Source organism: Arachis ipaensis, chromosome B09, assembly GCF_000816755.2.
Source record: "Arachis ipaensis cultivar K30076 chromosome B09, Araip1.1, whole genome shotgun sequence".
Classification (NCBI taxonomy): Eukaryota; Viridiplantae; Streptophyta; class Magnoliopsida; order Fabales; family Fabaceae; genus Arachis; species Arachis ipaensis.
Genome location: NC_029793.2, coordinates 72,479,386 through 72,502,017, shown reverse-complemented (window position 1 = coordinate 72,502,017; position 22,632 = coordinate 72,479,386). Strand labels below are relative to the sequence as shown.

At 38.0% G+C, this 22,632-nt stretch overlaps 1 protein-coding gene and 1 long non-coding RNA gene across 3 annotated transcripts; both read left to right on the top strand.

The window, feature by feature from the left end:
* LOC110267007 lies at positions 894-2,362 on the top strand. Of its 2 annotated transcripts, XR_002354290.1 has the most exons (3): positions 1,172-1,313; positions 1,430-1,811; positions 2,351-2,362. XR_002354290.1 is itself a non-coding variant. In XM_021112125.1 (2 exons), the coding sequence occupies exons 1-2, from the start codon at positions 921-923 to the stop codon at positions 1,661-1,663; spliced, it is 627 nt and encodes a 208-aa protein (XP_020967784.1). In that variant the 5' UTR covers positions 894-920; the 3' UTR covers positions 1,664-1,684. The 2 variants fall into 2 exon arrangements, 1 of the variants encoding a protein (XP_020967784.1); XM_021112125.1 differs by lacking the exon at positions 2,351-2,362 and having other exon boundaries at positions 894-1,313; positions 1,430-1,684.
* Positions 3,595-21,858, top strand: LOC110267008. The gene is made up of 4 exons (XR_002354291.1): positions 3,595-3,724; positions 7,705-7,707; positions 16,955-16,965; positions 21,848-21,858. It is a non-coding gene; the product is annotated as an uncharacterized LOC110267008 (long non-coding RNA).

Genomic DNA, 22,632 nt, shown 5'->3' with positions numbered 1-22,632 from the left:
TTTCGTTCCTCTTTGGTTCTTCAATCTATTCGATGATGGAGCGCATTCTTTTATTGAGTTTCGATCTCAATCTCTGCTCACGAATGAGTTTCGATCTTCTTTGCTCATGAATGTGCTTTGATCCTCTGCTCCTCTTCTCGTTGAGCTTCGATCCTCTGCTTGTCTTTTCGTCGAGCTTCAATCCTCTACTCGTATTCATCACTGCTAGTCACTATTAGATTATCACTACTCACGTATTTGATGAGATTCTCATTTTTGGCATTCTTCTGGAGGTATTGACGATTCTACCGTTCTTTTTCAATTCTATTTTAGCACCTGCTTTAATTAACTGAGCAATTACCGAATATATGCAATTACCGAATACTATATACTTCATATACAAATTAAAGGTACAGTGATTAAGAGAGATACTTAGTAAGTTGGCAAATTGGAAAGTCTTTCAATTATTGAGACCTTGTTATTATCTTGAATGGTTTGGACAAATGAAGCTATATTCTCTATCTCTGTATTCATGAGTTAATGATTTCATTAGTTGCTAATGTAAGTATGTAAGAAGTGAATTAGTGGCTTAAAAGTTTATTAGTGGCTTAAAAGTGAATATATATAATTGACACTAAGATTCTTTTTTCACCGAATAAGTATAGAAAGTTAATTTGTTATTGTAAATTTATCTTAGTTTTTGGAAGATTTAAGATTCAAAATTGAAATTTAAAATTTAGGATTAAAAGTTGATTAATACTAATTAAAAAAGTTGGCTCCCATACTAACTTAAATTTTTAGGTTTTAATGCTCTTCCTAATTTCTAGTATAAGCATTGTTTTACTTCACTAGTGTTACCCTAGGGTACTCTGAGACAAAGACAGAAATTTCGAATTGTCTTTTTCTTGGTATGTTTCCTTCAAAGTATATGATTATTATCAATGCTTCTTACACACAGGCAATCAAGGCAATTGATTAAGTTAATTAATAATGTGTTTGTGGTTCAAACTCGAGCTTTTATGTTTCTTTTCATGCATAAGACTTCCAGTGCTAATGCATTACGAAACTTTTTGTCTGAAATTTTATTTTTGGGGGATCATTTGCTGTGCTTTATAATCTTGGACCATATTTTGATTAGTCTCAAACTTTTACAAAGAATCAATACAACATCTGCTTCATGTTGGTGCATTTCCAGAACTCTTGAATTGGGGAACGGTAGGGGGACCTCTCTGGTCTTTTATGCTTTTAAGATTAAGAAGCTCCCTACTCACTTACATATTGCACCATATAATGACTTGAGGAACCTAGGGAAGATGTTGAAATTTGAAAATAAGGTAATATTAATAATATGCATCTTATATATATATATCAGAAGATTAATGATAATTGCACCTTGCAGATGCTACTTGATCAAGCGTAACTTTCTTGTCGATTTGTTGTATTGTTGCAGGTAAATACACATCTTACATCACGCCCAATTTTACTTACTCGGCATGGAGAAAGTGAGGATAATGTGAGAGGAAGAATTGGAGGAGATGCTGCATTAAGGTATATTCTCATAATCTCATATTTGGCCTCTGATTCTGTTGAGAAGCCAATTGATAAACTGATTGGTGGCCTTCTAATCGATGGATTCGATGAAAGATCTTGTCTCAGCAGGTATCAATTAGCCAGTTATCACTAATCTTTGCTGAAACTAAGTATTATTAATTGTTAATATAGGTGTTTATTTTTTTTTCTCTTGAAGGAGATTGATAAAAAATATTTGTGCATCTTTGGTGAACACTAAGTGCAAATTGTGCATATATAGCAAATTGTTGCGGCATGACCTCGTAAGATATTTCTATCTTATACTTATTTTCTTTTATATGTTTATGTTATTCTTTTGCACTTTTTTTATGCATATTGTTCTTTTGATGTAATGTTTGCCTACCTTTGAATTATTAATAAAATTCATTCATCTATTAATAGCAAAGTGGATACAGTGTAAGTTTTTTGTTAATTAATTAAGTAGCACTTTGTTCAATATTTTTCTTTTGATATTGTGTCTGAGTATAGGCACTGAATCAGCGAATGTGAACTTAATTATAGGTGTTATTGTTGTGATTTGGTTATAATTTTAGAGTTGCAGTTAAATGATTTTTGTTGAGCTTGCTGCTTGAATTTCATTGTAATTGATTAATATTTTATAGTTCTGTTTTTTGCATACTTCAATTTATTCATCGAAAAAAAAACAAAGACAAGCAGATCTGCCACGAGATTTTGCACCCAAGTTTCCCAAGCAAGAATCATCAGTATTGACCTTCAACCATTTAAATAATTAGTGGATGAAGCTGTTTAATCCTCTATTATATTCTTTAGTTTTTTTGAGGGTTCCATTTCTAATAACCTTCATCAAGACATCAACTTATGATGATGATAATTGAAGTCTTTCACTAGCTATAAAATCTTGCAATAATTGAACAATGTCATGCGACAAAATCTTGCAATTATTGAATCTATCAAAAACATTAATGTCATTCTCAAATTAAGGAGGATTAAGTTTTTACTATGCCAAATCAATAATTTAATAATATAAGATTGAGACATAAAAAAGAGGAGCTTTAGAATAATGGCAAGTGAGGAACAGAGCTAGCAGTAGAGTTATAATTATTTGAAATAATATTTAATTAATTTGAGAGAAGGATTCTTTCTCATAGTTTCTCGGATTTATAAAATAGTTTTTGGTGAAATTTTATTTTGCAGGTAAAAAAAGGTTATGCGAGGACGAGGACAAAACCACCTTTGGTGGAGGTAGAAAAAATATGAAAAGGTTGAGTCACTATAAAGTAGAGAGCAAATACTGTTTGGCTTGTACATATTTAAAGGTTGAATAAGAGTTTTACATAGACTGTCAACATCTCAAAAGAATTTTATCTCTCCCATGGTGGCTGGTGGTCATGGACAAAAGAGAGTAATTCATATGCCTTCTAAGCAAAGCGCTAAAAAAGAAGTCACAATTTCCAAAAGAATGAAAAGTAAGCCGAACCAGAAAATTGGAGCTAGTGAAGATGAACCAAAAAATCTTAAAAAGCGTCCAACCATGGGTATGGATAGATTTTTGGAGACACATGGGATTTATTTAGAAAGGGAAGATGACGATTTTGAACCAAGTGCTGAAAATGAAAGATCTATTCAGGAAAAGCAACAAAATCTTAGGAAGATAACTTAAGGTTCTAACTTGGCTACCTGACAAACCCAACATTTTCAACTTTTTCACGCTCTTGACCTTAGCCACCACACTATTTGTTGTTACTTGTTTCCCACTTTGCAATCCTTCTTGTCCTGAATTGGTATAATTCCAATTTCATTATATTATTATTGTAGTTGCAGGAGGCATAGCTAGAAAGATAGGAAGGGCTCCCTGTTGTGACAAGGTGGGACTCAAGAAAGGCCGCTGGACACAAGAGGAGGATCAAATCTTGATCAACTACATTCAAGCCAATGGAGAAGGTTCTTGGAGGGCTTTGCCTAAGAATGCTGGTATATATGCATGCTTCCATCTCTATTATTCTTTTCATTTCTTTCATTATCAGCCTCTTATTCTTCTTCTTCTTCTTCTTCTTCATCATGAATGGTTACTAAGATGTGGCAAGAGTTGCAGATTGAGATGGATCAACTATTTGAGAGCTGATCTCAAAAGAGGAAACATCTCTATTGAAGAGGAAGCCATCGTCACTAAGTTGCTTGCTTTTTTTGGCAACAGGTTAGTGCTATTTTTACTACTACTCTATATGAGTCTCAATGCCATTATGTGTGTCCATCAGAAGAAAGAATCCTTTGTTTGAAGGTAGATCCAAAATGCTTGAGCTAAAATTCAAGGCGTTTAACTTTACTTAAGATGAATTAAATTTAATAAAATCATTAATGAGAAGACTTTTTAGTATATGTTTGTTAGATCTTAATGAACATATATATGTAGCTAGATGTGGAATTTGTTGCTAAATTGATTAAATTTTGGACTGTGACCTCATGACATTAACTAAGCTTTCATTTTTTGCATTGATTGTGTCTCTGAATATATCTTTTTTGTTTCAACGGAATCCCAACGTCCTATACTTTGGCCACATTAGAAGGAGTTTTTTAGACCTATTTATTGCTTTTATATCTATAGTATTTAATATCATAAAGAAATTTTTATTATAATTTTTCAGTTTTAACGATAAGTTGCTTATTTTTTGTTGTGTATTATTTGTAGATTTAGCATATGGGACAAGTCAAGCATGGATATAAAATATGCAAGTAGATTGACATCTTTTTTATAAATATTAATTACTATTTTATTATGACAATTATTGTTAGACAAGAATTTTATTATTTTGTTTAGAATTATTGATGAACATGCATTTGAAATACTAATTGAACTTTTTAATATCTATTTTAATTAGAACTTTATTATTAGTTATTTTGTCTTTTTTATAAATTTTTTCTATTGTGCACAAATTTATTTATTAATTAAAATAATTACACATGTATGAACAAAAAATTTTATTGTAAATTTTTATTTTTATTTTTACCAAAAAAGTAACCCTTCTATTAGTTGCATATTTTGAATATTAGACAACACTTGTATGGTTACATATCCAAAGAAAAAGCAACACTTGTATATGTTGCATATCCAAAAGAAAAGACAACACTTGTTTAGGTTGCATATCCAAAAGAAAAGACAATGCTTTAAAAGGTTGCATATTCAAAACTAATAGGAACCGCTTTAAAGTATTGCAAATTCAAACTTATAAGCAACACATAAAAGGGTTGCATTTTATTGTAAATAGGCAACATTTTTTAGTAGTGGCCAAAATAGGCAAAGTGTTGTCTCAAACATACTTTTGAAGTGTTGTTGTTTTTCAACCAAAGGCAACACTTACCAATTGTTACTCTCAAAAGCATTGGTTTTGAAGCAAAAAAGTGTTGCCTTGATCTAAGGCAACGGCTGCATCTGCGACGCCGTCCAAAAATATTGCCTTAGGTCCAAAAGTGTTGCCATATATCAAAAGCAACCTTTTGTCAACCTTTAGGCAACACTTTTTAAATGTTGCTTTAACCTGAAAATGTTGTAGTGTCATATCAAGCTCTTGAAAATAATTATAATAAAGGAATATAATTTAAGTGGTTAGGTACAGAATTAGACAAGTAACTATTTTTATCTTTAATATGCAACAAAAAATTATTGCAGTTGCCAAACAAGTTCGACACAAACTCACCAGCTATATCAATCATGTCATCGACCATGACGACTACCTTTCCTTTTACATCACCTATCAAATTCATCACCTGCAAATGAATTTTACCAATTAGAATGCCTTAAAGATGCTTCAGTTTAGCACTATCTAATATAACATGATCTAAAATATTTATTATGTACCTCACCAAGAGCACCTTTGCCAATTACTATTAATTGCTCAAAATCATCAACTCCAACTTTACTTCTTTGAAGCAGCCTTATATACTCGGTTTCTCTCATGTCCAAATTTCTCACCATCTTCCCCCATTCTTTAAGCACCCTCAATAATCTACTCCTAAGCCTGCTTTAAAAGGGCAGGTAGTTGATCAGCAAGGCCAAAAGGGCATTGGGGAAAGGAGAAAATTTAAATGTTGTCATAAAATTCTTTTTTTTGCACAAAGAGGTCTCGACTTAAGGCTTTAAAATAACGATCGAGACATCTATAGAAGTGTGCTTCCTTTTTCTTTTCCCATACCTTTTTGGCCTCGATGAAAACATACGTTACGTTCCGAAAATGCTATTTTACCTTATAATATTTGTCAAAGGAAAAAATTTCTTTGATGTGCTCACCTTTGGTTTTCTTTGATGCAGCAGCAGTCTGTGCAGGAGGAAAAACCAAATTAGAAAGAGCTTGCTTGACTGAAGGGAAATGAGAGGCATAATAGTTCGACCACCATTTGTGAAAATCAGGGGTAAAGAAGAAGCATAATTTGAGATCAAATCTTTGGTATTGGGTAGTTACTCTTTAATGATTCATGTCCAAAATTTGGTCGAATTCTTCTAAATCTAACACTTCTTAATGAATCATCTGAGCTCCAGCGTCAAGAGAAAGTAGGGAAGGTAGTGATTGTGCAAGGCCAAATTGCATCGACACATACTGTGGAAAATATGTGACGAGTTTCTTTTTGAGAGCCATGGTCGACTCACGAGTAAGCCCTACGGGAAGAACTTAAGGAGTAAGGGTTTTCGCCCACAGTTCATCAAGAGACTTGTAAGAGAATTAAGGTAGCCTATCTTACTTTTTTGACAGGCTAGAGGGTTCGGATGATAGGTTGAGCCATCATTGTTTCTAACATTAAAAAGGAGTTTAATGAAGTAGCAAAAAGCATCCATGGAGGACATATCCTTAGTTTTTGACCAAGTAAGAGAAGAAAGTTGAATATCTTCAAGTAGATTTTTTGGGGATTCAGAAGGGGCAGTAAATTAAGGATCAAACACAGACTTGATCCATAGATTGGCAACCTAGAGGGGACCAAATGGATTGATCGATGAGTCCCCTCGTTGAATTTTACTAACTACCAAAGAAAGAGTCTCATACAATTGACCCAAGATAAGAGAAAGAAGATTGATGTATTTTCTATGATGAAGCATCATAGCTAACGAAAGGTAATTGCTTTTCTAGATTTGGATTGATTTTGGGCAAAAGGCAAAAGCATTAAGCCACAAGAGGAGGAATGCTACATGTTTGCTATCTGTCTCAAGGTCACTTTCAAAACCCATGTTATTTTGAATGAAGCCCAACACAGCAGTCTAGTCGAAATTAATGTCATAGATATCTTCAAGACATGGGGTTGTCCAGTAGACATCATCTCCGTCGGGAGATAAACCAGTCAGAGCTGAGATTTTTATTAGGGTCGGACCCATCATCCCATAAGGAAGATGAAAATTATTTGTGTCTGGACACTGGTGCACGAAATTGTGATCATCAATGGCACCAACAACTTGGTACGCACAATTGTAATCTCAACTCTTTATCACAACTCCGCACAACTAACCAGCAAGTGCACTGGGTCGTCCAAGTAATAAACCTTACGTGAGTAAGGGTCGATCCCACGGAGATTCTCGGCTTGAAGCAAACTATGGTCACCTTGTAAATCTCAGTTAGGCAGATTCAAATGGTTATGGAGAATTGATAATTAAAAGATGAATAAAACATAAAATAAAGATAGAGATAGTTATGTAATTCATTGGTAGGAATTTCAGATAAGCGTATGAAGATGCTTTGTTCCTCCTAAACTTCTGCTTTCCTATTGCCTTCTTCCAATCATTCATACTCCTTTCCATGGCAAGCTTTATGTTGGGCATCACCGTTGTCAATGGCTACTTCCCGTCCTCTCAGTGAAAATGTTCCAAATGCGCTGTCACTGCACGGCTAATCATCTGTCGGTTCTTGATCATGTTGGAATAGGATCCATTGATCCTTTTGCGTCTGTCACTAGCCCAACACTCGCGAGTTTGAAGCTCTTCACAGTCATCCCTTTCCAGATCCTACTCGAAATACGACAGACAAGGTTTAGACTTTTCGGATCTCAGGAATGACCGCCAATTATTCTAGCCTATACCACGAAGGTTCTAATCTTAGATTAGAAACCCAAGAGACTATACTCCAGCTGTCGTCCAATGATTACGTCGAACATCATGTAGATCGCTTTGTGGTTGTCAAGCACGCGACCTTGGCTAAGCGAGTAACAAAGATTGGGTGATTGTCACGGGTCACCCGTTCATTCTGACTTAACTGAATTAAGTATGAGAGTATATCTTGGAGAAGAAGTAGGCGTGAATTGAATAGAAAACAGTAGTAATTGCATTAATTCATGAAGAATAGCAGAGCTCCACACCTTAATCTATGGTGTGTAGAAACTCCACCATGGAAAATACATAAGTGAAAATAGTCTAAGCATGGCCGAATGGCCAGCCTCAAAGGTCTAAGGACTACACGTCCAAAGGTAGATGAAAATACAATAGTAAAAGGTCCTATTTGTAGAAAACTAGTAACCTAGGGTTTACAGAAATGAGTAAATGATGCAGAATCCGCTTCCAGGCCCACTTGGTGTGTGCTTGGGCTGAGCATTGAAACTTTCACGTGTAGAGACTTTTCTTGGAGTTAAACGCCAGCTTTTGTGCCAGTTTGGGCGTTTAACTCCAGCTTTTATGCCAGTTCTGGCGTTTTGACGCCAGAATTTCTATGCTGACTTGAAACGCCGGTTTGGGCCATCAAATCTCAGGCAAAGTATAGAGTATTATATATTGCTGGAAAGCCCAGGATGTCTACTTTCCAACGCAATTGAGAGCGCGCCAATTAGGCTTTTGTAGCTCCAGAAAATCTACTTCGAGTGCAGGGAGATCAGAATCCAACAGCATCTGCAGTCCTTTTTCAGCCTCTAAATCAAATTTTTGCTCAGGTCTCTCAATTTCAGCCAGAAAATACCTGAAATCACAGAAAAATACAGAAACTCATAGTAAAGTCCAGAAATATGATTTTTATTTAAAAACTAATAAAAACATAATAAAAAGTAGGTAAAATATACTAAAAGCATACTAAAAACAATGCCAAAAAGCGTATAAATTATCCGCTCATCACAACACCAAACTTAAATTGTTTCTTGTCCCCAAGCAACTGAAAATCAAATAGGATAGAAAGAATAGGATATACAATGAATTCCAAAAACATCTATGAAGATCATTTTTAATTAGATGAGCGGGGCTATTAGCTTTTTGCTTCTGAACAGTTTTGGCATCTCACTTTATCCTTTTGAAGTTCAGAATGATTGGCATCTATAGGAGCTCAGAATTCAGATGGTGTTATTGATTCTCCTAGTTCAGTATGTTAATTCTTGAACACAGCTACTTTATGAGTCTTGGCCGTGACCCTAAACATTTTGTTTTCTAGTAATACCACCGGATACATAAATGCCACAGACTCTTAAGCACACTCTTTTTGCTTTTGGACCACGACTTTAACCGCTCAGTCTCAAGTTTTCACTTAACACCTTCACGCCACAAGCACATGGTTAGGGACAGCTTGGTTTATCCGCTTAGGCCAGGATTTTATTCCTGTGGGCCCTCCTTTCCACTGATGCTCAAAGGCTTGGATCTTTTTTTTTTTTATTTCACCCTTGCCTTTTGGTTTAAAAGGCTATTGGCTTTTTCTGCTTGCTTTTTCTTTTTCTTTCTTTTTCTCTTTTTTTTCGCATATATATTTTTTTCTGCAAGCTTTTCACTGCTTTTTCTTGCTTCAAGAATCAATTTTATGATTTTTCAGATTATCAAATAACATTTCTCCTTTTCCATCATTCTTTCAAGAGCCAACAGTTTTAACATTCATGAACAACAAATTCAAAAATATGCACTGTTCAAGCATTCATTTAGAAGAACAAAAAGTATTGCCACCACATCAAAATAATTAATCTATTTTAAAATTCGAAATTCATGTACTTCTTTTTCTTTTTGCAATTAAAAACATTTTTCATTTAAGAAAGGTGATGGATTCATATTCATAGCTTTAAGGCATAGACACTTAGACACTAGTGATCATGTAATAAAGACACAAACATAGATAAACATAAAGCATAAAAATTTGAAAAACAGAAAATAAAGAACAAGGAGATTAAAGAACGGGTCCACCTTAGTGATGGCGGCTAGTTCTTCCTCTTGAAGATCTTATGGAGTGCTTGAGCTCTTCAATGTCTCTTCCTTGCCTTTGTTGCTCCTCTCTCATGACTCTTTGGTCTTCTCTAATTTCATGGAGGAGGTTGGAATGCTCTGGGTGCTCCACCCTTAGTTTTCCCATATTGGAACTTAATTCTCCTAGGGAGGTGTTAATTTGCTCCCAATAGTTTTGTGGAGGAAAATGCATCCCTTGAGGTATCTCAAGAATTTCATGATGAGGAATTTCCTCATGCTCTTGTCCATGAGTGGGATCTCTTGTTTGCTCCATCCTTTTCTTAGTAATGGGCTTGTCCTCATTAATGAGGATGTCTTCCTCTATGTCAATTCCAACTGAATTGCAGAGGTGACAAATGAGATGAGGGAAGGCTGACCTTGCCAAAGTAGAAGACTTGTCTGCCACCTTGTAAAGTTCTAGAGATATAACCTCATGAACTTCTACTTCCTATCCAATCATGATGCTATGGATCATGATAGCCCGGTCTATAGTAACTTCAGACCGGTTGCTAGTGGGAATGATTGAGCGTTGGATGAACTCCAACCAGCCCCTAGCCACGGGCTTGAGGTCATGCCTTCTTAGTTGAACCGGCTTCCCTTTTGAATCTCTGTTCCATTGAGCACCCTCTTCACAAATGTCTATGAGGACTTGGTCTAACCTTTGATCAAAGTTGACCCTTCTAGTGTAGGGGTGTGCATCTCCTTGCATCGTTGGCAAGTTGAATGCCAACCTTACATTTTCCGGACTGAAATCTAAGTATTTCCCCCGAACCATTGTAAGCCAATTCTTTGGATCCGGGTTCACACTTTGATCATGGTTCTTGGTGATCCATGCATTGGCATAGAACTCTTGAACCATTAAGATTCCGACTTGTTGAATGGGGTTGGTGAGAACTTTCCAACCTCTTCTTCGAATCTCATGTCGGATCTCTGGATGTTCACCCTTTTTGAGCTTGAAAGGGACCTCGGGAATCACTTTCTTCTTGGCCACAACTTCATAGAAGTGGTCTTGATGCACCCTTGAGATAAGTCTCTCTATTTCCCATGACTCAGAGGCGGAAGCTTTTGCCTTCCCTTTCCTCTTTTTAGAGGTTTCTCCGGCCTTTGGTGCCATAAATGGTTATAGAAAAACAAAAAGCAATACTTTTACCACACCAAACTTAGAAGGTTTGCTCGTCCTCGAGCAAAAGAAGAATATAGAGAGTAGAGGAAGAAGAAATAGAGGAGATGGAGGGGGGGTTAGTGTTTCGGCCAAGGGGGAGAAGTAGTGTTTAAGATGTGTGAAAATGAAGGGGTGAAGGTGGGTTTATATAGGAGTGGGGAGAGGGTAAGGTTCGGCCATGTATGGGTGGGTTTGGGAGGGAAAGTGGTTTGAATTTGAATGGTGAGGTAGGAGGGGTTTATTATGGATGAATGTGGATTGGTGAAGGGTTTATGGAGAAGATGGTAGTATTTGATAGGTGAGGGGTTTTTGGGAAGAGGTATTGAGTTGATTGGTGAAGGGTATTTGGGGAAGAGTATTATGAAAAGGTGTGAAGAAAAGAGAGAGTGAGTTGAGGTTGGTGGAGATCCTGTGGGGTCCACAGATCTTGAGGTGTCAAGGATTTCTCATCCCTGCACCAATTAGGCGTGCAAAATGCCCTTTGCTGCCAATCCTGGCGTTAAACGCCAGGTTGCTGCCCATTTCTGGCGTTTAACGCCAGCTTCTTGCCCTTTTCTGGCGTTAAATGCCAGTCTGGTGCCCATTTCTGGCGTTAAACGCCAGTCTGGTGCCCATTTCTGGCGTTAAACGCCCAGAATGGTGCCAGACTGGGCGTTTAACGCCCATTCTGCTACCCTTACTGGCGTTTAAACGGCAGTAGGCTTCTCCTCCAGGGTGTGCTATTTTTCATTCTGTTTTTCAGTTTGTTTTTGCTTTTTCAATTGTTTTTGTGACTTCACATGATCATCAACCTATAGAAAACATATAATAATAATGTAAAATAGAAATTTAACATAGATAAGTAAAATTGGGTTGCCTCCTAACAAGCGCTTCTTTAATGTCAATAGCTTGACAGTGGGCTCTCATGGAGCCTCACAGATACTCAGAGCATGATGATGGTCTCTCAACACCAAACTTAGAGTTTAGTTGTGGCCTCCCGACACCAAACTTAGAGTTTGAATATGGGGATTTTGTTTGACTCTGCATTGAGAGAAGCTTTTCATGGTTCCTCTCCATAGTTACAGAGGGAGATCCTTGAGCTTTAAACACAAGGGAGTCCTCATTCACTTGAAGGACCAATTCTCCTTTGTCAACATCAATCACAGCTCTTGCTCTGGCTAGGAAAGGTCTGCCAAGGATGATGGATTCATCCATACACTTCCCAGTGTCTAGGATTATGAAATCAGCAGGGATGTAGTGGCCTTCAACCTTTACCAAGACATCCTCTACAAGTCTAAAAGCCTGTTTTCTTGAATTGTCTGCCATCTCTAGTGAGATTCTTGCAGCTTGTACCTCAAGGATTCCTAGCTTCTCCATTACAGAGAGAGGCATGAGGTTTATGCTTGACCCTAGGTCACACAGAGCTTTCTCAAGGGTCATGGTGCCTATGGTACAAGGTATTGAGAACTTTCCAGGATCCTGTCTCTTTTGAGGTAATCTCTGCCTAGTCAAGTCATCCAGTTCTTTGGTGAGCAAAGGGGGTCCATCCTCCCAAGTCTCATTACCAAATAACTTGGCATTTAACTTCATGATTGCACCAAGGTACTTAGCAACTTGCTCTTCAGTAACATCTTCATCCTCTTCAGAGGAAGAATACTCATCAGAGCTCATGAATGGCAAAAGTAAATTCAATGGAATCTCTATGGTCTCAGTGTGAGCCTCAGATTCCCATGGTTCCTCATTAGGGAACTCCTTGGAGGCCAGTGGACGTCCATTTAGGTCTTCCTCAGTGGAAATCACTGCCTCTTCCTCCTCTCCAGGTTTGGCCGTGTGGGTTATGTTGATAGCCTTGCACTCTCCTTTTGGATTCTCTTCTGTATTGCTTGGAAGAGTACTAGGAGGGAGTTCAGTAACTTTCTTACTTAGCTGACCCACTTGTTCCTCTAAATCTCTAATGGATGGCCTTGTTTCAGTCATAAAACTTTGAGTGGTTTTAATTAAATCAGAGACTACAGTTGCTAATTCAGAGTGGTTCTGCTTAGAATTCTCTATTTGTTACCGAGAAGATGATGGAAAAGGTTTGCCATTGCTAAACCTATTTCTTCCAGCATTATTGTTGTTGAAGCCTTGTTGAGGCCTCTGTTGATCCTTCCATGAGAGGTTTGGATGATTTCTCCATGAAGGATTATAGGTGTTTCCATAGTATTCCCCATGTAATTCACTTCTTCCATTCCTGGGTTCTCAGGATCATAAGCTTCTTCTTCAGATGAAGCTTCTTTGGTACTGCCTGTTGCTGCTTGCATTCCAGACAGACTTTGAGAAATCATATTGACTTGTTGAGTCAATATTTTGTTCTGAGCCAATATGGCCTTCAGAGTAGCAATCTCAAGAACTCCTTTCTTCTGGTTTGTCCCATTATTCACAGGATTCCTTTCAGAAGTATACATAAATTAGTTATTTACAACCATTTCAATGAAGAGATCCTCCAGCAGAGCTGTCCAATGACATCTTGGACAGTTCAGATAGACCATCATAGAAAATACATATGATGCTCCATTCTGAAAGCATGTCAGAAGGACACCTTCTAATCAATTGCTTGTATCTTTCCCAGGCTTCATAGAGGAATTCACCTTCCTTCTGTCTGAAGGTTTGGACTTCCACTCTAAGCTTGCTCAATTTTTGAGGTGGAAAGAATTTTGCCAAGAAGGCATTGACTAGCTTTTCCCAAGAGTTCAGGCTTTCTTTAGATTGTGAATCCAACCATGTTCTAGCTCTGTCTCTTACAGCAAAGGGAAAAAGCATAAGCTTGTAGATCTCGGGATCAACCCCATTGGTCTTGACAGTGTCACAGATTTGCAAGAATTCAGCTAAGAACTGATGAGGATCTTCCAATGGAAGTCCATGAAACTTGCAATTATGTTGCATTAGAGAAACTAATTGAGGCTTAAGCTCAAAGTTGTTTGCTCCAATGGCAGGGATTGAGATGCTTCTCCCATAGAAGTCAGGAGTAGGTGCAGTAAAGTCACCAAGCACCTTCCTTGCATTGTTGGCATTGTTGTTGTTTTCGGCTGCCATGGCTTCTTCTTGTTTGAAAAGCTTTGTTAGGTCCTCTACAGAGAGTTGTACTTTAGCTTCTCTTAGCTTTCTCTTCAAGGTCCTTTCAGGTTCAGGATCAGCCTCAACAAGAATGTCTTTGTCCTTGCTCCTGCTCATATGAAAAGAGAGAAGAAGAAAATATGGAATCCTCTATGTCACAGTATAAAGATTCCTTGAGTTGTCAGAGGTAAAGAAGAATAGAAGGAGAAGGTAGAGAAGAAAGAATTCGAACTTATCAAGAGGGATAGAGTTCGAATTGTACATTGAGGAGGAGTGTTAGTCCATAAATAGAAGGATGTGGGAAGAAGGGAAGAATTTTCGAAATTAAAGTAAAAGATTTTGAAATAATTGAAAGAAATTTTGAAAATTTGGTAAATGATTTTCGAAAACTAAGATTGGGAAAGAAATTAAGTGAGTTTTGGAAAAGATTTTGAAATTAGAAATAAAAAAGATATGATTGAAACTTAATTTTGAAAAAGATGTGATTGAAAAGACATGGTTGAGAAGATATGATTAAGAATCAAATTTAAAAGAGGAAATTTTTTAAAATTAAAGTTGATTACTTGACCAACAAGAAGTTAAAAGATATGATTCTAGAATTAAAATTTTTGATCATTTCTTAATAGGTAAGAAATAACTTGAAAATTTTGAATTAAATCATTAATTGTAGCAAAGATTTTCGAAAATAGTAATAAATAAAAAAAATTGAAAAGAAATTGATTTTGAAAAGATATGATTGAAAAGATATGATCTGAAAAAGATTTGATTTTGAAAAATTATGAATATTTGAAAAAGATTTGAATTAAAAACAAAATCTTCCCTCTAGTGTCCTCCTGGCATTAAACGCCCAGAATGGCATCCATTCTGGCGTTTAACGCCCAAAATGCTACCTTTTTGGGCGTTTAACGCCCAGCCAGGTACCCTGGCTGGCGTTTAAACGCCAGTTTTCCTTCTTCACTGGGCGTTTTGAATGCCTAGCCTTTTCTGTGTAATTCCTTTGCTGAATGTTCTGAATCTTCAATTCTCTGTGTTATTGACTTGAAAAAACACAATTTTTAATTTTTTTTTGAATTTTTAATGATGAGAAACAATAAAAAATGTAACTAAGATCAAATAAACAATGCATGCAAGACACCAAACTCAGAAGTTTGTATATTAAGGATTATAACAATTTAAAAATGCATGTAGGAAACAACAAAAGACACAAAATAAGAGAAATTAAAGATCAGAGCACTGAAATCATCAAGAACAACTTGAAGATCAATAAAGAACATAATGCATATATTCGAAAAATGCAAGAAGAATGCAATTGACACCAAAATTAAGATTAGACACTAGACTCAGACAAGAAACATAAAATATTTTTGATTTTATAAATTTTATAAGTTTTTTTGTGATTTTTCAAAAATTATATGGAAAAGAAAATAAAGAGATTCAAAAATTTTTAATGAGAATTCCAGGAATCATGCAATGTTAGTCTAAAACTCCGGTCCAGGAATTAGACATGGCTTACTAGCCGGCCAAGCTTTCAGTGAAAGCTTCGGTCCAAAACACTAGACATGGCCTATGGCCAGCCAAGCTTTAGCTGATCATTACTTTCAACAGCAAAATTGATAGAAATCAACAAGCTCTTGTGATGATAAGTTGAAACCTTGGTCCAAAATTTTAGACATGGTTTCACAACCAGCCAGACTTCAAAAAATCATCATGAAACTCTAGAATTCATTCTTAAAACTTGGTGCACAAAATTGTGATCATCAATGGCGCCAACAACTTGGCACGCACAAGTGTAATCTCAACTCTTTATCACAACTCTGCACAACTAACCAGCAAGTGCACTGGGTCGTCCAAGTAATAAACCTTACGTGAGTAAGGGTCGATCCCATGGAGATTGTTGGCTTGAAGAAAACTATGGTCACCTTGTAAATCTCAGTCAGGCAGATTCAAATGGTTATGGAGAATTGATAATTAAAAGATGAATAAAACATAAAATAAAGATAGAGATACTTATGTAATTCATTGATAGGAATTTCAGATAAGCGTATGAAGATGCTTTGTTCCTCCTAAACTTCTGCTTTCCTATTGCCTTCTTCCAATCATTCATACTCCTTTCCATGGCAAGCTTTATGTTGGGTGATGCCAGGGCATTTTGGCCAGTTTTACTGACCTTTTCTTTACTGTTTTTAGGATGGTTTCATGCATTTTCTTAGGAAATAAGCTAGTTTTGGGTAGATATTCACTTACACCTTGATTCAAGCATACATTGTGCATTTTACATGATTTCATGAGAATTTTGCATGAGTATAGTGACAAATTGTATTCTGCATTACCCATGACTTGGACTAGAACTTTGATGCACTCTATTGCCTGATTTCAGGACCAAAGGAAGCAAGGAATGGGAGGTAAGTTGCAAAGTTAATGAGAAAAGTGACTGCCAATGACGCTCTCGAAGCCATCATTACCCACGTTAAGAGTCACGTTAACTAAGTTAACGTGAACTCTAATGTGAAGAAGGGAATTTGAGCCAACGTTAGTGACACTTAACATTATCACTAATGTTGGCCAATGCTCACAAGTTGCCACGTTAGAGTCCATGTTAACTTAGTTAACGTGGCCTCTAACGTTAAAAGGGGGAAAAGAAGCAAACGTTAGTGACATTCAACATTGTCACTAACGTTGGCCTAAGTGCACAATGCCACGTTAACTCCCACGTTAACTTGGTTAACGTGGAAGCTAACGTGAAGAGGCAAGAGTGGTCGACAACGTTAGTGACACCCAACATTGTCACTAACGTTGGAAGCAACCACACAACCCCAAGGAGCCACGTTAACTTCCATGTTAACTTAGTTAACGTGGAGGCTAACGTGAGAGAAGAAGGTGATGGCTAATGTTAGTGACACTCAACATTGTCACTAACGTTGAAAGGAGCCACACAAGCCACTATGAGTCACGTTAACTTGAATTGGCTATTGATCAAGATTTGAGAGATTGAATTACAAGGAATTGTAATTCGATCACTTAAGATTGCTAAGGAGATCAATGAGTGCATTGATTGAGGAAGAGATGTAAATGAGATTGATCCGGAGAATGCAATATCTCCTAAGCCAAATGAACTCCCCATTTCTGATCTTACCCATTCTCTTTAATTTCTGTCATTTACATTTATGAGCAATTCCCCCATTCCCATTTAAGATTCTGCAATTTACTTTCTGTCATTTACTTTCCCACATTTAACTTTCTGCAATTCTCAACTCAATTTCTGATTCGCTCAACTAGAACATTCCTCTAATTAAAGTTGCTTGATCAATCAATCCTTGTGGGATTCGACCTCACTCTATTGTGAGCTTTTACTTGACGACAAATTCGGTACACTTACCGAAGGAAATTTGTTATGAGACAAGTTTTCCGTGCATCAAGTTTATGGCGCCGTTGCCGGGGATTGATTGTGCATCGACAATGATTAGATTGGAGGATAACTAGATTGAGCATTTTATTTTTGTTTGATTTAAATTTCTGTTTGAGTTATTTACTTCCTGTTTTAGTTAATTTCTTCCCTTCCCCCTACTTTTTTTTTCTGTTATTTATATTTTATCTCACTAACCCACTAACTGTTTGATATATTGCATCACTCACACTAACAGTAATTATGACAGATATACTTTCTGCACCTATTCTCTTTGCTTGTACTTGTTGGTTGTATGACAGGGAAAAGAAGCGGGGCTTCAACTTCCTTTGATTCTGAACCTGAGAGAACCTTCCTTAGACTAAGGAGGGAGACAAGAGACAAACGTATAGTTGGTGCTGAAGAATAGGAGGAACACTTTGAGGAATACTTTGAACCAAACATGGAAGAAAACATGGAAAACCATCATGAAGAAGAGGCTCACAACCATGGCGGAAGAGGTTGAGCAAATCATACTGGGGAGGATAGAAGAGTTTTAGGCTCTTATATCAATCCAAACCCAGGAAACTGTGGAAGTAGCATTCAAAAGCCAACCATCCATGCCAACAATTTTGAACTGAAGCCACAGCTCATCACCCATGTGCAGAACAACTGTTCGTTCGGAGGAAGTGTCCAAGAGGACCCAAATCAACATTTAACCACCTTCCTGAGAATATGTGACACAGTGAAGTCTAATGGTGTTCATCCTGACACCTATAGACTGCTTTTATTTCCATTCTCACTCAGGGATAAGGCAGCCAAGTGGCTGGAATCTTTCCCAAGGGAAAGCTTGACAACTTGGGAAGACGTTTGAACAAATTCTTAGCAAGATTTTACCCTCCTCAACGAATCAATAGGCTGAGAGCTGAGGTCCAAACTTTCAGGCAACAAGATGGTGAGACTCTATATGAAGCATGGGAGAGGTTTAAAGACCTAACAAGGAGATGTCCACCTGACATGTTCAACGAATGGGTGCAGCTGCACATTTTCTATGAAGGGCTCTCTTATGAGTCAAAGAAGGCCGTAGACCATTCATCAGGAGGATCCTTGAACAAGAAGAAAACCATTGAGGAGGCTATAGATGTCATTGAAACAGTAGCAGAGAACGACTACTTCTATGCTTCCGAAAGAGGGAACACAAGAGGAGTAATGGAGCTAAACAATGTAGATGCTCTGTTGGCCCAAAACAAGTTCATTACCCAACAGCTGGCTGACCTCACCAAGAAGATGGAGAGGAACTAAGTGGCAGCAATCTCCACTTCATCAACAACGCAAGAAGGAGTGAATGAAGAAGCAGAGGTAGTCAGGAGCAAGCCAACTATATTGGGAATTCACCTAGGCAGAACCATGATCCTTACTCCAAGAATTACAACCCTGGATGGAGGAATCACCCAAACTTTGGGTGGGGAAATCAACAAGACTAAAGCCTGGATCAAAGACGCCCAAATCCAAACAATTTCACATCTAGACCATATCAACATCCCAATAACAACACCTCTCCACATTCATATCAAGGCCAGAACAAACCTCCTCAGCCTGACTTATCATCACTTGATGAAAGAATCTCAAGGATTGAAAATCTACTTGAAGGCATATGCAAGGATATCCAAGACAACAAGGTGTTCAAGGAGGAAGTGCGAGCCAGTTTCAAGAACGAGGGAGACACAATCAAGAGGTTGGAATCTCAAGTAGGATATCTCTCTGAGCAAATTCCCAAACCCATAGATGGATTCCCAAGTGACACAGAGAAGAATCCGAGAGGTGAAACAAAGAAAGTAAGATGGGAAGATTGCAAGATGGTCACTATAAGTGATAAGGAGATTAAGGACAAGCCAAGTAGGCTGTCAGAACAACCTGAAGATACCTTAGTAGAGGAGGTGGAAAAAGATTACCAAGAACCAGAAATCTCAAAACAGGAGCTGTTGAGACTCTATGCACCTTTTCCCCAACTGCTCAATGGTGCTGTGGAGAAGAGAATATACTCAAGATTTCTTGACTTGTTTGTATCTTTGCATGTGAATATACCATTCATCAAGACTATCCAACAAATGCCTGCATATATCAAGTATATGAAGGAGCTGCTTCCTAGGAAAAGCTCACTCAAGGGAGGCCAGACTATAGTGATGAACAAGGGGTGCAGTGCCCTCATTCAACCACAGTTGCCTACGAAAAGAAAAGATCCAGGGAGTTTTCATGTCCCCTGTGCCATAGGAAAAACAATGTTTGATAGAGCACTCTGCGATTTGGGAGCAAGCATCAACTTAATGCCCTTAGCCCTGGTGAAGAGACTGCAGATCAATGAGATATTGCCCACAGATGTGGTCATCAGGCTGGCTGACAAAACTCAAAAACAAGCAATAGGGGTGGTGGAAAATGTGTTGTTAAAGGTTGGGAAATACTACCTCCCAACAGACTTTGTCATCTTGGACATGGAAGAGAGTCACACTCAACCAATCATATTGGGAAGACCATTCCTAGCTACAGCCAGAGCACTCATAGATGTGGAGCGAGGGGAGCTAATATTGAGGATCCATGATGAACAACTCAGCTTCAATGTCTTCAAACTCTCCCAAGAAGCTGACCAAGAAAATAAAGAACTAAGCAATGATCATAATGAGATGCTGGCAGAGGAAACAAGCACTGAGGCACCACCAACGCATCTGAAAACCCCACTGAATGATGAACAAGGCAAACAGCAATCGTCACAGCTCAAGGAGAAGCTGGAGGAACCTAAACCACCAGAGGCATGTGAAGNNNNGATATAAGTCCAAGGCAAGAGGGGAGGACTTGAAGCATTATCAACCTCCCTGATGAAGGAGAAACGTCAAGCTAGTGACGCTAAAGAAGCGCTTCATGGGAGGCAACCCATGTTTTATTAGCTTTTACTATTGAATAAGTCAATACTCATGAATTCTAACCCAAACTTGGTGAAGTCCTTATATTGCAGTATATAGTGAAGAACAAGTTTGGTGTTCAAAGCGTACCAAGAAAGCATGAATGCAATAGAGAGCATGCTAGTCTTGGAGCTTTGAACAAGACTTTTGATCACAGTGCTCTAAACTAAGTTTGGTGTCACCCCATGGTGCCACCAAAATGCATATAAGGATACACAGTTAGTTAGTTAGTTGGAGTTTATGAATAAACAATCTCATCTTTTCATCTCTTTATTATTTTAGCCGTAAAAATTTAAAGTGATTTCTTTTTGTGATAATTCTTACTTTTCTTATTTTTATAGGGAAAGGAAAGGAGCATTGAAAGAGATTGATTGGATAATTTAATGGGAAAGGTTCGGCCACTTCATGAAGAGGGCACTACACACGTGCCTCAAGGGGAATGCATTGGGAATGGTTGCCATGCAACATTGGAGGAAGAACAAACTTGGAAAGCGAACCAACTCCATCATAAAGTTGAGAATCCTTGTGCTTACTCCATATAAAACCCCATCCGTTCATCATACACTAATCCCATCAATCCACACCTTTCATCTCTTCATCACTTCCCTATATAAGTGAATCAAATCCACACCATCTCCATATTCGAAATTCATACCCCTTGCACTTCACTTTCCAGCAACCAATTCTTCAACTTCTCACTCTCTAAATCCCACACCTCTTCCCTTCACTACACCCTTTTTGCTTTAACTTCATTCATGGCATCATCAAGCTCCAAGAGGCAGAAGAGGAAGGAACCAACGGAGAACATTCCCTTCGACGAGAAGAGATTCAAGACTGCCTTCCATGAACGAGAATTTGAGCGGATAAAGCTCAAAAAGATACTGCCCGAGTTAGCCTTCCAAATCAATGAAGACGAATGCCCACAGATTCGGGAGAAGATTGAAGAAAGAGGGTGGCAATTTCTCACCAATCCAGAGGGGAAGATCAATGCAACCTCATCAAAGAGTTCTACACAAATGTGCTCAGAGAGGACAAAACCAGAGCCCCAACCTTCAAAAGCTATGTAAGGGGAAAGGAGGTAGACTTCAGTCTAAATGCTATAATAAGAACTCTTCACCTGAAATCACCACACTTTGATGAGCCTAGCTATCATACAAGGATAAGTAAAAGCCAAGACAATGATGAGCTCGACTGACATCTGTGTTATAGCAGCTGACTGGGAGAGGTATGGAGATGGGAGACCCCGTTTCATCAAGAGGGGAGACCTTAGCCCAGAAGCCAAGGGGTGGTTTGAACTCGTGAGGAGGTCTATTCTCCCAGCTGCAAATAATTCAGAGGTAAATATTAATCGAGCAACTATGGTACATTGCCTAGTACAAGGTGGAGAAATCAACGTGCATGAACTTATAGCTGAGGGAATTCAAGATTCAGCTGAGAAGCTTCAATCAGATGCCAGGCTTTGGTACCCCAGCACCATTCTCCGATTGTGCACAAAGGCTAAGGTGGTCTTTGAGGATAGTAATCCAGACTGGGTTAACACAGGGAGGCTAATGATAACCCAGTGTATGACCTATACTACACTTGCTCAGCAACAAAGAAGGCCACAAATAGGGAAACTAAAAGCAAGGGAAGGAACTCACCAAGAGGAGTCTCATCAGGAAGAATATCAACAGGGAGAGCATCCTTACCCAGCCGATCTGAATATGAATCATCTTCTAAGAGCTATTAAAGATTTGGGGATGAGACATATGGAAGGACAAGAGCAAATATTGAACTGGATGAGCTAACAAGAAGAGTGGAAGAAACAACAAATGGAGCAGCAACAGGAACAATACTCCCAGCTCACTCAAACCATCCACCAAGTTACCGAGAGGCAAGAACGTCAAGATAAGCATTTGCAGGAACTCAATCAGCGACAACTAGCCCAGATAAAAGCATTCAATGAGTTCACTGTACTTAATGAAGGACGACAACTACATCGAGAGGAGTTCAACGTCAACACTCAAGGAAAGTTGAACTACATGTCCAGTAATATGCATCAGCTACACTATGCCATCCCTACATATGATGAGGTCCAAAAAGATTTTGTAGAACAAGAAGAGAGGAAAGTGAAACAGCAAAAGGAGACACTCAAAAAGAAGATGAAAGATGGTGGTTTCTGGAAGAAGCTGCTTGGAAAAGGCAAGGGAAGTGGGAGCACAAGCAATCAAGAAGGAGAGCATGGACATCCACAAGAGTAAAAGGTGGTGGAGTTCCTTCTTTGGTCCATCTTTCTCTATGATTTAAATAAGGAAGATCTTGTATGAAATAGAACTTGCTTCCATTTCAGTTTAAACATTTCTAAATTCCTTCTTTTAAGTTCTTGTTGAAGAGG